A 13810-nucleotide genomic window follows, 5' to 3' on the forward strand; every position below is an offset into this window, starting at 1 on the left:
TCCTCACCAGAATCTTTAGCAGCTGGTGAAGCTCAGACTTGGTCTCCTGTTCTTACATTCCTTCAGTCCCATGGTCACCATTGTAACTATTACTTACAGTACCCAGGAAATAGAACAGTGTCACCTCTGTCTCTGTTGTCCGGCGTGGAAGACTCTGACTTTTGTCCCTATGACATGTTTGTTGACAACCTAACAGATTCTCCAGATTCACTTAGTACACAGTCTAAACAATCAGATGTAGTTGCTTCTCCACGGCTCTCTACAGTGAGACCTCTGACATATGCAGAGGTTGTTCGAGGTATTTCCTTTCAATCACAATCAGAACCTTTGTCGGATCTTGGGGAGTTGGATTCTGAAGATGTTTCTACTTTCCAAGCAGAGGACCTATCCAGTCCTCTAATTGAGGACGATTTGCTATCGGAGTTAAGCAGACATTCCCCTGAATCAATGGGATCTTGCAGTGACTTTAGGCTGGTGTTTTCAGATTCACCAATTCCTGATTTCAAATGTTCTCATGTTGAATACAGTGGAGAGTTAACAAGACGCAGGTCATTTACGCCAGAATCTACATTGTCAGATTGGGAAGGCACTGATTTGTGTCTGGAAAGTCTTTTTCAGGACAACAGACAAGAGTCCCCTCAGTCAGTTGTGTCAGACTTTGAACTGGATAAGTTATTCAGCAGAACTTTGTCCCCAGACTCTTTGTCTTGTGATTTGGATTTTTCACAGCTAAATGACTGGTTGGACGATTTTAGAGCATCCTCAACAGAATCTGCAGCAGCTGGTGAAGCTCAGATGTGGTCTCCTGTTCTTACATTCCTTCAGTCACATGGTCAGCATTGTAACTATTACCTAGAGTACCCAGGAAATAGGGCTGTGTCACCTCTGTCTATATTGTCCGACGTGGAAGACTCTGACTTTTGTCCCTATGACATGTTTGTTGACAACCGAACAGATTCACCAGATTCACTTCCTACACAGTCTAAACAATCAGATGTAGTTGCTTCTCCACTGCTCTCTACAGTGAGACCTCTGACATATGCAGAGGTTGTTCGAGGTATTTCCTTTCAGTCACAATCAGAACTATTGTGGGATCTCGGGGAGTTGGATTCAGAAGATGTTTCATCTACTTTCCAAGCAGAGGAGCTGTCTAGCCCTCTAATTGAGGACGATTTGCTATCTGAGTTAAGCAGACATTCTCCTGAATCAATGGGATCTTGCAGTGACTTTAGGCTGGTGTCTTCAGATTCGCCAATTCCTGATTTCAGATGTTCTCATGTTGAATACAGTGGAGAGTTAACAGGACGCAGGTCATTTACACCAGAATCTACATTGTCAGATTGGGAAGGCACTGACTTTTGTCTGGAAAGTATTTTTGAGGACAACAGACAAGAGTCCCCTCAGTCAGTTGTGTCAGACTTTGATCTGGACAATACTTGTATAAGCAGAACAATGTTTTCCTATTCGTGTTCCCCATCACTGACATATTCAGCCGTTTCTTTTACTTTTTCTTCACTGGTTAATTCTACCAAATGTCAGACATTGACAGTAGATTTTCATGACAACCAAATTGAGAAGCCAGGTTATCCCTTTCCTTACCAACATCCATTCGTCAACAATGCCGCATCTTCCTCAACTTTTCTTCCCTATGATAAGTATTATTCTTTTCAACAATCCCATTTAAAAAGCAACATTCTACTTATTTCAAAGTTACATGATCCCTTCTATAAGGGACCGTGCTCTCACTGTACCTCCGTGCCTCCCCAGTCTCTGTAATTTTTCATTGTTTATCTAAATGAATATAATCCTTTTCATCTTCTGAAATGCCCCCTATAAATTATTGCATCTTTTTAAAAAGTTTTTCATGCCGTTTTGTTTTTAGTGCCACTAATTTTCGTGTGCGCGGTTACCAATCTGTATGGAGAGGTATGTTGGTCTAAGCACATGTATCAATATAAATAGACAATCATTTGAGGAGTGTGCATTAAGTCCCATACAAGCCCACTCAATAGTATTTTCATGCTCTCATCTCTGACCACTTCTTTTTTTACCTGTTCTCAGCTAGCTGGCATGGTCATTTCTCTGCTTTTTTGCAACTCTTTCTTTCCTCGTTTTTTTAGATTTTCTGTGAAAATACTGAGTTCACTGGAATTAAGAGCAACCAATAACAACAAGCAAGTCAAAATACTGCAGCAAATGATAAAAATATAATAAAATAAACACTTGAATTTTGTAATATTTAGTAAAGTACTTCAAACTTTTTTTGTAAGGTACTGAACAATTTTTAGATTTTATTGTAGATTTTTGGAGGAAGACCAATCTTTTTCTTCAGATATTTTCATATTTTCATACTTGATGATAAACATCTACTTGTATTTTCAGATGCGTTTTCCTCAAAGTTGACAGTAAAAGTATAAAATATTTGTCTTGGATATTATATATGTGTATTTCCTAATAAAAATACAAATAGTTTGCAGGAGCTAAACTCCTTAAGACAAACATTTTTACATATCACATAGTTGCTTAAAAAACTTCAAAATATTTCCTAAAATTCACAATATTTGTATGCTTAACTAAATGTTCCCAGCGTGCCAACTTCAAGTGTTTCTTTTACTTTGGCTGTTTGGTATTTAGATTTTTTGATTGTTGTTGGTTATTTTTCATTCCAGCAAATAGAGCATTTTCAAGGAATACTCTGATTAGATTAGAAAGACCGCACTGGTAGTGTGATTTATGAACTTAGACCTGAAGTTGTGAATACATTTTCTGGGTTGAGTGCAAGCAAACTAGAGTTTTCAGAGGTTAGTGTGTGCCACAACACGTTTGAATGAGCTTGTGTGAAAATTAAATGGAGACACCTCAAATTACTCTTTATATACATAGGTATATGTTCTCAGATCCGCCTCACTGTGTGCTTGGATTGGTCACTATATGCTCATGTTGGTGGCACAAAAATAACTCCATTTTGGCATGTTTAATCTTTTATCCTATAATTTTTTAAGTCTCCAAATAAAATCACCAAAAGTTACCATGTCTGTTTTTGAAAATGAATTAATTTTCAAAAACGGATCAATGTTTCTTATATGAAACATTCTTATAAGAAACAAATCAATGTTTCTTATAAGAAACAAATCCTTCCCCAAATTTGATGCATGCAGTCGGATGTTTGAGGACAATGTGCAACTGGCTCCACCAGAGCTCTCACAGCATTACACAAAAAGTTGTGTCATTTGAATGTATTCCCCAAAACGCAACCTAAGATGCCAATTTCTCCTCCGATAGCCAATACATGATGAGCACCATGGCTGAATTACGAATATAATCTCATATTACTGTTTGTGTTTGTCGCCACCATTGTTTTCAATGATTTCTCGTGTGAACAAGCTTATTCAATTGTGAAGTAGTGGGAAATAGCAATACAGTAGGACAAAAGTCCTTTAAATTGGAAGTGAGACTAATATGAAGACTTATGTGAAAATAAGCATGTGAAACATTTACATATTAACTATTTTTTAATGTGTGGCAATTAATTCTTCAACACTAACCTCATAATAACATAAACCAGAAAAATTGTAGGAATTCTGTGATGGAGAGAGTCATGTGATCATTATCATTTCTTGCGAGTTATACTAATAGTCACGACTACTAATTGGTGGCAGCGACCACCAAGCCATGTAGTGGCCATCAGTAGCAACATGCTGCAGGTATTTCTCAGGTTGTAACAGTAATGATCAGCCTACTTTTCAATGTGAAGTCAGAACTCTTATGTTGACACAAGTTATTTCACTGACATCACTTGTTAGTGGTTGCTTTGGTTTGAAGTTGAATCACATGCCATCTGTAAAAGCAAGGGAGTGGTTTCCTCATGCTGGCTTTGATGTACATGGTCAAGCAAAAAAAAAAGACTGAGTGAAAAACCGTCCTTGTGTGGAGAGTGCCTGAATCTAGAGTGCTTATTAGGACAACCTCTCCCTCAAGATTTCTCCTCAAAGGAAATCCATGTTCAAAGACAACAGAAAGATCCCTTGTTGTTGGTAAGAAAGCACAAGCACTTGTTTGTTCATGAGTGCAGTGTTGGTTTCAAAATTTTTAAATTAATGTGGCGCTATAAAAAGTCATACTGTTGATGCTTCTTGGGCATTTAACAAGTAAAGGCTTTATTGTCGCATGTTTGCTTTTCAAGCATTGAGACGATTCTTCAATGTAGCAAAACTAATCTAAATCCCTACGACCCCATAATAATTGAGATGAGCTTGTTTTTTTTTTCATTCTATTCTTTCTTAACTGCAGTAAGGGTTGTAAGTGGCAACAGGTGGAAGCATGTGTTGAGTGACACTCGCTCTTGACTGAAATGTGTATGTTTACATTATATTTAAACTATATATCCACACAGTATTGTCTAGGCATACCTCTCCACTGACACAAATGATAACTGCCTTACTCTTTCTATCTGATCTCAAAAAGGATCTTTCCTCAAGACACAAAAAATAAAAAATTGTGTATTAATTATTCTGGTTTCACATAATGCAATTTGGGTAAAATGTGTTTGTGTGTTAGTGAAGGGGTATAAAGCTCTGCTGAGAAGGAGCTGCTGTTCTGTCTTTCAGGAAAGTTTAAGAACCTCAACAGACAATCCTGATGCTATAAAAACCGTTTTATCATTGCACATGTTTTGCTTCTTGGAAACAACTATATTTAAAAGTTATATGAAAGTTATATAAACTCATCATCCCCTTCACTGCTAGTCATTCTAATTTTAATATAAATTTATTTGTGCCCTTCTGTAATGTGGAAAACTATGGTATTATGCAACCTTTTATAGAGTCTGCTTAAACTACTGTGTGACCATCTATCACACTAGAACAGATGTCTCCAATCTGACAAAAAAATGCTGTAAGAAAAGCCCTCCTGTTCAAAGGTATAATCTTAATACTCATGCATGTTGGGCTACAAATAAATTTTTAACAGGCTTAACTCTTGCGCTTTCAACTACAAAAACCATTTTGGCTTGAGTGTTGCTTCCCAAAGGCACTTCAAAAAGTATTTATGCATTTTTTTCCCCCCCGTTCCATTGTATTATTTCTTTCAGGTATCATCTTCAACTTTCAAGACAGATATTGCTCAAGCCCCAAAACACAACAATGTTGATATGGGACAAATTCAGGGCATGCAAGCAGAGACACTTTTGTTGACACATGATTCAAACACAGCAATGACAACATCTCACGATGAACCTGTGTGGGACGTAGTGAACACTGAATATGACATTACATCGACCAGCCAAAGTAGCTTTCCACAGGGAAAATATGAATATAATGAGTCAGACTCTGAGACTCTAGAATCACAAGAAAACTGTGATTCTGTACTTACCGTCAAGTCCTCAAACTCTAGCCCAACATCACAGAAATGTGGATCTCCTCAACTTGATCAGATGTTTTCTGATTTGAAGGAAATGAAACTGAAGTTATCACCAGAAAAACTTGATTCATATGCATCTGAGTCCTCTGATAGCAGCCCCGAGGAGAAAGAAGCTTACACATATGCAGAACTTTCACCTGAAGAGGAATACCCTACTGAAAATATAAATAAAGTCGGTGTGTTTCCTGTTCCACAGCTTACAGAAGGTATTGCAAATGTAGGACAATGTCTTGATACAAAACATGCATCTGAGTCAGACTCTGACATTCATCAAGAATCGAATTCATCAATCCCTGAAGTCCATCAAAAATTTGGTGAGGAAACTCAACAACAAAGCTTTGGACACTTTCAGTCTTGCCAAAGTATTCAGAGTCATACTGAAACATTTTCTTCTCCGAGAGACACACTTGAGAAAAATCTGAATGAGTTCAACAGGAAAAACCTCATGACAAACACCTATTCAAATTGCGAAGGACAATGCCTACCTTCACAGTCTTTAGAGTCGAGGGGCACAACAGAAGAAGCCTCTGCCGAGACTAACCAAGATCAGCGTTTATGGGAGGGAACCTCCACTAAAGCCATATCTACCCAGCCTGTGTCTGATTTTACTCCTGACATAGCTACAGCTTCGAGACATTTCAGCTTTGATGAGCTGATACCTTACCCCTCTTCCAGGAGTGTAGAAAAACTTTCTGATGAATATTTTGCCCCTGAATCTCCTATATTCAAACTCAAAACTGAAACTTCCTCATCAGGGTCTGATGAGGAGTACACCAACCCACTAGAAGCTGCAGAGATCTCCTCTGCTTCGGGGACCTATGCCAGGACCCCTCTCAGAATTGCTGATGGGACACAGTGCAGAATGGACAGTCCAAACCTGGAATACTCTGACATGGAGTCTTTTTTCGACTGCAAACAAGTAGTGTCGGATTTGTCAGAGAATGAATTTGATGCGCCTGAGACAGCTGTTAGTGCAGGTCCAGCTCAGCATCAGTTCGACACAGGGACACAGGAAAAAGCAAAGCAAAAAATGCTCCCGTCTTCTGGAAGTGAAGATTATGAAGACGCTCTTTTGGTTCATGAGTCGTACAATCAGGAACTTGAAGAGAGCAGAGAATCACTACATCACTCAGAGACATCAGATGAAGAATTCTCTCTGTGCAAAACTTCTCTACCTTCTGGAACTTACTGTACTGATAAGTCTCTGCAAAGGGTAAGACGAGCGTAAAAAAAATCATCCGAGTATTGTGTTTTTTTTTTGTTTTGTTTTTTTATGCCAGAGCCGAGTAATAATGTTAATTAGATTTGCCTCATGAAGAAATGACCGCTAACCCTCTGGCTGGAAAATTTTAATCTACATTTCGCTATGAACCACATTTATTTTATTTCCAATTTAACAAACCCTAACTCAGCATGTGTCACTGCAGCTTTACTTAGCAATGTCACCTGGTGATGATTTGTTCTTTCAAAATTTCAAGCATGACATTTTTCCAAATGTTTTTTTTTTTTTTTTTTTCCCCAAGTGCTATGTTATATCTTCCAGTGTAACATCCAACACACTGGAAAGTGCATTATTCCACTCCGCTCCCGGCTTGCTTTGCTACAAACAAAATCTTTATGTAGGGGGAGTAAATGAATTGATTCTGAACAGATTTGTATTGCTTGGTCAGGAGGTCTCTGCAGAATTTGGATCAATATCAGAAAGTTCAGATGAGGAGTTTCTGACCACCAGAATAATACGAAGGAGAATTTTCATCAAGGTATCCTATTAGGCATGGCTGATGATGCGCTGATTTGGCATGGAAACCTTGACTTTACTGTCTTTTTCTACCAAATAAAATGAATGAACATGTGTGTTTCAGGACTTTAACTTCCACTTTGTTTGCACAGATGGCTGAAGGTCTTGGAGGTGTTTTATTCTGCTGTGAGCACGTCTTTGCCGATTTCCTTTGACGGAATAACCCTTAATGTTTTGTTGCCGTTTCCCTAATTTCCCAAACTTTTCTTATGAACCTGAAATGCAAGTACTACGTTTCTGCCCCATGTGTTGCCAAGTGCGGTGATAAACACACAAACTCGTTCTGAACCAAACTGCCCTTTCTGATTGACAATTGTTCTGTTTCTCAAACAGGATGATGAACTAGCTCACCTCCCTGCTCAGTCCGTGACTGAAGAAAAGTACCGAGATGAAAATGGGCATTTAGTTGTCAAAAGGGTAAAGTTGGTTTTCATTTGCTCTAATTTCTGTTGCTTTCTTTTAACCTTTAAACCCATTACTGGGTTTTGTGCAGCTGTTTCAATGTGTAGTGTTGATTAGATGTCATCCTGTCGCTTTTTTTGACATGCAAACAATTTTCTCACTCAGGTTACACGAAAAGTAATCCGCAAGTGTGCTTCTGTGGATGGTGAAGAGATACCGTCAGAAGGAGCTTCTCAGGACTCTTTGACTGTAGCAGACAAAGACGGTTATTCCAGGACGGCAAAGCGGACCGTACTAAAAAGTGTTGGAGACCACACAGAGGTGCATGTACTCTCAATATCTATAACGTACCCTGAAAATGTATTTTTCCCCTTTTAGATTTCTTGTTTATTTGAATTGTTTTCACATTTAAATATGTCTGAACTTAAACTAACTTTGCCCCATGAGAGAGGGAAGTTACTTGTTCAAATGAGGAGCAGTTTATTTTGGCAAGTTTTTTGTCTTTAATAAATGAAATTAGAATTTTAAAACGCTGGTTTTGTGTAGTAATGTTATCTTTGTCATATATGGAAATTTGTTTGATGATGTGAAACATTTAAGTGTGACAAAAAAAACAATGGGATAAATATGTAAAGGGTCAAATATTTTTTTCTCAGCACTGTATGCAATAATTATAATAATATGACATTTACATTGTTTGCAAAAGATTGTAAATATACTGATAATATTTTATGCCCACCTAGGTCACATTTTTAAAAAGTGAAGGCTTCCTGTCATCCAGGCAAGAAGAAATTGTTTCAGAAGAGAAAACTGTGGTTGAGGGGGAACGGACAGCAACTTCCCAGGGAGATCCATCTTCGGCCTCAAAGCTCCCATCAGCTCAAAATTATTCCAAACAGGTTTGTAAAAAAAACTTCTTGATGTTCCCGAAATTAGATCTTGCAAACTATATTGATCTGTGATGGAATAGCAACCTTGCCAAGTTACACCGGTCTTGTTTATTAGGCCCTGTGCAATCCTGAACAAATAGGTGGCTTTTAGCAATGGATGGTTAAAAAGAACAAATATGAAAAAATGAGAAATTCTTAAGCTTAACTTGAAAACACAATCAGAAAACACTGAGCTCCCTCCTGTAGAAGAGAGATTGCCCAATGTTCATTTTAAGTGATTTACCATTTTGAGTGATTTGGCTTTTGCAGAACTTTGTTCTCAATTTTTCTGTTGTTTCAGCCTGAACTATGTCATAAAATATCTTAACAAAAGCATGTAAAACTATTTTGAGCTAATCTCTTCTCAGCAGTTATTAATTATTGGTAGTAGGAGCAGATACAGTAGAGGCAAGGTCACACACTCATGCTGTAACTGATATAGCTGATACTGATATATCTAGCAGTTGCAGATATATCCAAATCCACATTGTTTTATTACAGGAGAAGGATTGGAAACTGAAAAGCATTAGACAGAAAAACATTTCCATTTCTCTGGTTCTTTCAATTTTATCTTTAAACACCTCACTGATGCTGAAAATACCTAAATTTGAGTGTTCTTCCCACTGTAATAATTAAATGTAGCTGTTAGCACTTATGTTTAACATCTTCTTATTCTGTCGTAAGGGCCCACATGCGTAAAGGTTCAACCCACAAAACGGTGGTGGAAGGATCCGTGCAGCACGAAGACGTCCTCATTTCGCAATTGGAGGACCCAGGAGAAGATCAGTTGCCTGTGATCAATAGTAGCAACTCCACCAGGTTTTTAGCTGCTGCCATGAAAATGAGGACAAAAGACAAAACAGAGGTGGAAGAGCAACTGAATGACTAACTCTCCCCCCAGATCCCCAGCTCTGTCCACGCTAAAGTCCCTGCTAATCCTATGCATTAGCCACATGCAATCCCAGTGTGCACCTCAGAGACACCACAGTCTTCCCATTTCAGTCCTGGAAGATGAATTTTTGTTTTCCAAATTTTTTTTTCTCTTTTTTTTCACGTTATCAAACCATGATTTTTTTTTTATTTTTTTTACATTATTTTCTGAAGTTGCTTTGCCTTTTTATGACCAAAGAAAGCCTTCTGTTGTTTCCTTATTGAATTATTCTTAATGTCTGGGTTGTTGTAGTTTTGCTTTAAACACATGGAAGAGCAACAGGAAAACAGACGATAAAAACAGAGGAATACAGTCCAAGGTAAAGAACAACTTACCTTAAAATAAATTCAGCTACCGATGTCTTCGTAGGGGTTCAGAATTAAACAAAATATATATATATATATATAATTTACATCACTCTGGTCCTAACATGCTTCTTTCACCAACAGCTCGAGTCCTTTTCATTTTTTTTTTCCTTGACTCAGGTGGTCAGGATGTCACAAACAGAAAAACGGACTGTGCTGACAACAAAATGTAACTGCTGCTGTTGTGTTTCGTGTAGACTATGTGTACTCTCGTCTTTAGTAGCCAGAAACATATATTATCTATTATATGAAAATAGCTGACATCTGTAGCCTAGGAATTAATAATCACTCACGTGAAGTAAAACTGGCATGGCTAATCAACACGTGTCAGTGAGATCCCGGCTTTGACTGCTTTTGCCGCTCTGTGGATTGTCTTTCAGACTTCTTTTCCTTTCCTCAGTGTGTCTTTTTGTGTGTAATTACATTTGTTCCTCGGCTTTCTGATCTTGACTCATGAGCTATGGATGATGAATGTGTGCCGATCAAGCTGCAGCAGTGGTGACTGGTTTCACTAGAGTTTTGCAAGCATCACCACTTCAAAAGCTATTTAAATTTCAGGTATCCATCAGGAAAAGAGAAACATTCACACGTTTCTGTGGAGCATAACCAGGTATTTGCAGAACCATTTAATGTAAAAAGCTTTATTAGCTCTTTTTTTTTTGTCTTTTTCATTGAGAAAATATTTAATTGAGTGGATGAGTGTGTGCTTGTTTATTTTACATAAATCGCTTTTGCACTCCTGAATGTCAGGTGGGAACCCCTCCACGCTTTTTGTGCACAGACCATAAGGGAACAGGAAATGGGCAGTTTCGTTGCAGAGGGTCGCGGGTTGTGGAGGACGATGAGATAACACAAGATAGCTGAACGGTGTCACTGTGCTTATCTGGGACATGTATATCACTCTCACTGTTTACGTTGTGATTTAAAGAAAACATGCAAAATAGTGGAAGTTCACTGTGACAGGTTTGCTTTTAGTTTACTGAAACAGCATTGTTTTTTGATGACAGTTATGTGCATATACAGCTCATAATTATATAATTATCTACAAGGGCATGAATTATTGTATTAAATTTCAAACGGACTAAAAGTAAATGGCTGCAGTGTATCTATGACTGGTAGAAAATAAAAACCTACAACCACATGGTGTTGGAACTCGACCATACATCTTTGCACAATCTCTCTAATTTGCCCAGAGTCCTGATACAATCTTCTCTTCACTTCACCCCACAGCTTTTCTGTAGGCTTGAGGAGAAGGTCGGCTCTGTGAAGAAAAAGTGTGAAATGTTGCTGCACGGTTTGACAGGAAAAAGAATAGCGCTATCTGCTGGACAGACGTAATAATTTAAAAATTGGTACAAAATAGCCCTGAAAGAAATCCTAACTGAAAATGATGTGTTTTAGTACCTTCAGAAACTGAGACCAGAGTTTACATAATAAATATCATCTGGCAAATTCAAGCAGTATACATTTAACATTGTCAAAATGGGTTGAAAATTACATATTAAATGGCACAAATGAACCAAAGTTCTCTTAAGTTTTAACATGGTAAAGACTGAATTACAGATGTTTTAGTTATAGAAGGTAACTATAACTTTACTTCTGCGATTTTTCCCCCCTCAAAGCAAATGTGCTTAAAATAAATGGATAAAATTAAAAATAATAATAATAAAAAATCACAGTGAGATAATGCAGTTACTCTATCTGCAATAGAGATTAATTTATTTTTAAGTTTTTTACACACATATTTGGGGATTGCCAAGTTGTTTGCATCCTATAGAAAGGTACAGTGGATTCTGTGATACCTTTTTTAGTATCTATACTACATCACATTATATGATGAACATATTTTAAGACTAATAGTTGCAACGGATAAAAGTTATACTGCCCTCTGGTGGCCATTAAGCGTGTTTCAGCATCAGGTTCATAAAGTCCAGATATGGCTTTAAGGTTTGGCGATGGAATAAAAGTTGATTGGCGACCTGGTTGGGGTGTAGCTCACCTTTGAATCCCTACAGATAGACAACACTCCACAGAGAGAAAACACTAAAGTTCACCATGAATTTATGGCAGATTTTTCTATGTCAGGTGTAATAGAATCTGCAAAAACTGTAAAGGAATGAGAAACTAGAACTCAAGAAAAATATTCCCATAGTGCATAAGCTGTTCAGTTCAGCATGTTGGAGTTCGAGCATTTGTAAACAATGTGAGGCTTTTATTTCTGTTCTGAGAAAAGACTTGCATCAGAAGACCCAAAAATTTGTTTTTTAATGAGTTGTCCCTGGAGCCCAATTTGTCAAAAAAAAAAAAAAAAAAAAAAAAAAAAAAAAGGTGAGTGAACTTACTCCCATTTCTGGCTAAGAACACAGCCATGAATAAGGAGTAGAATCAAAACATATTTCAAGACTTACTTCTTCTGGCAACACAGACTCAGTTTGAAAATTTAATTTTTGCAGGATGACTGAATAACAAAGTGGATCATGAATTCTGGGTCTACTGCACATCCTCAGATCTTAAATATGTTTAAAATATGTGGCAAATTATAAAAAGGCAGATAAGGAGAAGGTAACAAACTTATTAACTAGAGCAAGAAAAGAATGGGTCACCATCAGGATTTAGCTCAAAAGTTTGAATTTCAGAGAGAAATGTAGGGATTAATTTTAAAATTGTATGATATAGTTTTATATTTTATGGAAATGTGCCACAAATAATAACTATAAAATGTTATTCACAGAACAGATGTAAACACATTTGTAACTATGCAATAAATGTTTTCATTTAATAACTATAATTTTATAAAATGTTAAGCTGCAACTCAGAGAAATTTAAAATGAATGAAATTAAAGACCAATCTGTTATTACAAAAGAGCCAACTGGCAGTTTGGGAAAAAAAAATTTATTATCATGACAATATTTCAAACTAAAGCCAGTTTTCTCATAATAATGGTTACATTACAGTACCAATCTGGAGTTTACAGACACTTATCTGAAAGCAAGCTCAACTATGTAAACATTCAGATCTCCCAAATCAAATAATTTTACGTGTTCTTTTTAAAGGGGGAATGATTACACAGAATACACCTTTAATACATTTTAAAAACAGTCAGGTGCACTATTTTGAATTTGTTGACTTTTTCCGATTCACAAGGAGGCAAAAATTACAGATACAGGCTCAAGTAAGATAATATTTGGGTAAATACTCAAGCAGCCCCATGACCATATGTGTTTTGTAATTAGGCTTTAACATTTGGATGTGTTTATGTTGAAGAAAGGAATTCTTTCTTAGCTCTCACAAATCTATGGTGATATTAGCATCACTTAAACATAAAAACCGGCATTCATGCATCTTTTGGTTTATACGATGGGCGTAACCCTTGGTGATTCCTGGGTTGGTGCTGAACATCCTGACCAACTTCCAGAAGCTTGTTATTGACTACAAAAACCACATGGATAAGACAAAGCTTGTTAATTAACCAAACATTAACAAAGGTTCCTGTATAATTGAGCCTGCATCGATATTTTGGACACTTTGTGGATTAGAGAAAAGCCGCAAATTAAATATTGTGCACAAAATTCTTGTTTACAAAATTCATTGTTGTTTGAGGCAGTGACACCTTTAAAACAGGAAGAGCTTAAATCGTTTAATTTGGAAGATCAGAATGGCTTAAATGCAACATTAAAAGCCCCAAATCAATTACATCTATGCCAATGAGGAGTGCAAATCAACTTTTGACTGGCAATGTTGCTTGATTACCATATCTTGAGATAAATAAAGAATATCAAGTTAAACTCAGTTGTAACAGATACACAGCTGTTCTCATTCTCAACATCTGTATATTTAAAATTCAAGGGTATACATAGAGTATATAGATCTAAATCAAAGAACGCACGCATTTTCCACACTAAGGTCATACACAACAGTAGCTCTACAGCAGAAAAGCCAATCAACCAGCCACACAGACATGAGTTA

General features: G+C 37.1%; 2 protein-coding genes across 5 annotated transcripts in view; both read left to right on the top strand.

The window, feature by feature from the left end:
• LOC107836184 (uncharacterized) overlaps positions 1-2276 on the top strand; it is a 29166-nt gene extending 26890 nt beyond the window's left edge. For both annotated transcript variants that reach the window (XM_016671231.1, XM_016671232.1), the window contains one exon: positions 587-2276. In XM_016671231.1, the coding sequence (XP_016526717.1) occupies positions 587-1776 (1190 nt within the window). In that variant the 3' untranslated portion in view covers positions 1777-2276. The remainder of the gene's footprint in view (positions 1-586) is intronic.
• Positions 1-10982, top strand: part of ank2a (ankyrin 2a, neuronal) — a 90023-nt gene extending 79041 nt beyond the window's left edge. The window contains exons 46-51 of one of the 3 annotated variants that reach the window (XM_016671228.1): positions 5090-6631; positions 7089-7178; positions 7550-7633; positions 7784-7939; positions 8362-8517; positions 9232-10982. In XM_016671228.1, coding sequence (XP_016526714.1) covers positions 5090-6631; positions 7089-7178; positions 7550-7633; positions 7784-7939; positions 8362-8517; positions 9232-9246 — 2043 coding nt within the window. In that variant the 3' untranslated portion in view covers positions 9247-10982. The remainder of the gene's footprint in view (positions 1-5089; positions 6632-7088; positions 7179-7549; positions 7634-7783; positions 7940-8361; positions 8518-9231) is intronic. The other 2 variants (XM_016671229.1, XM_016671230.1) reach the window with 2 other exon arrangements.
• Positions 10983-13810: the final 2828 nt, after the last annotated feature.

The sequence above is a fragment of the Poecilia formosa genome, unplaced genomic scaffold (assembly GCF_000485575.1).
Source record: "Poecilia formosa unplaced genomic scaffold, Poecilia_formosa-5.1.2 Scaffold43, whole genome shotgun sequence".
Lineage (NCBI taxonomy): Eukaryota > Metazoa > Chordata > Actinopteri > Cyprinodontiformes > Poeciliidae > Poecilia > Poecilia formosa.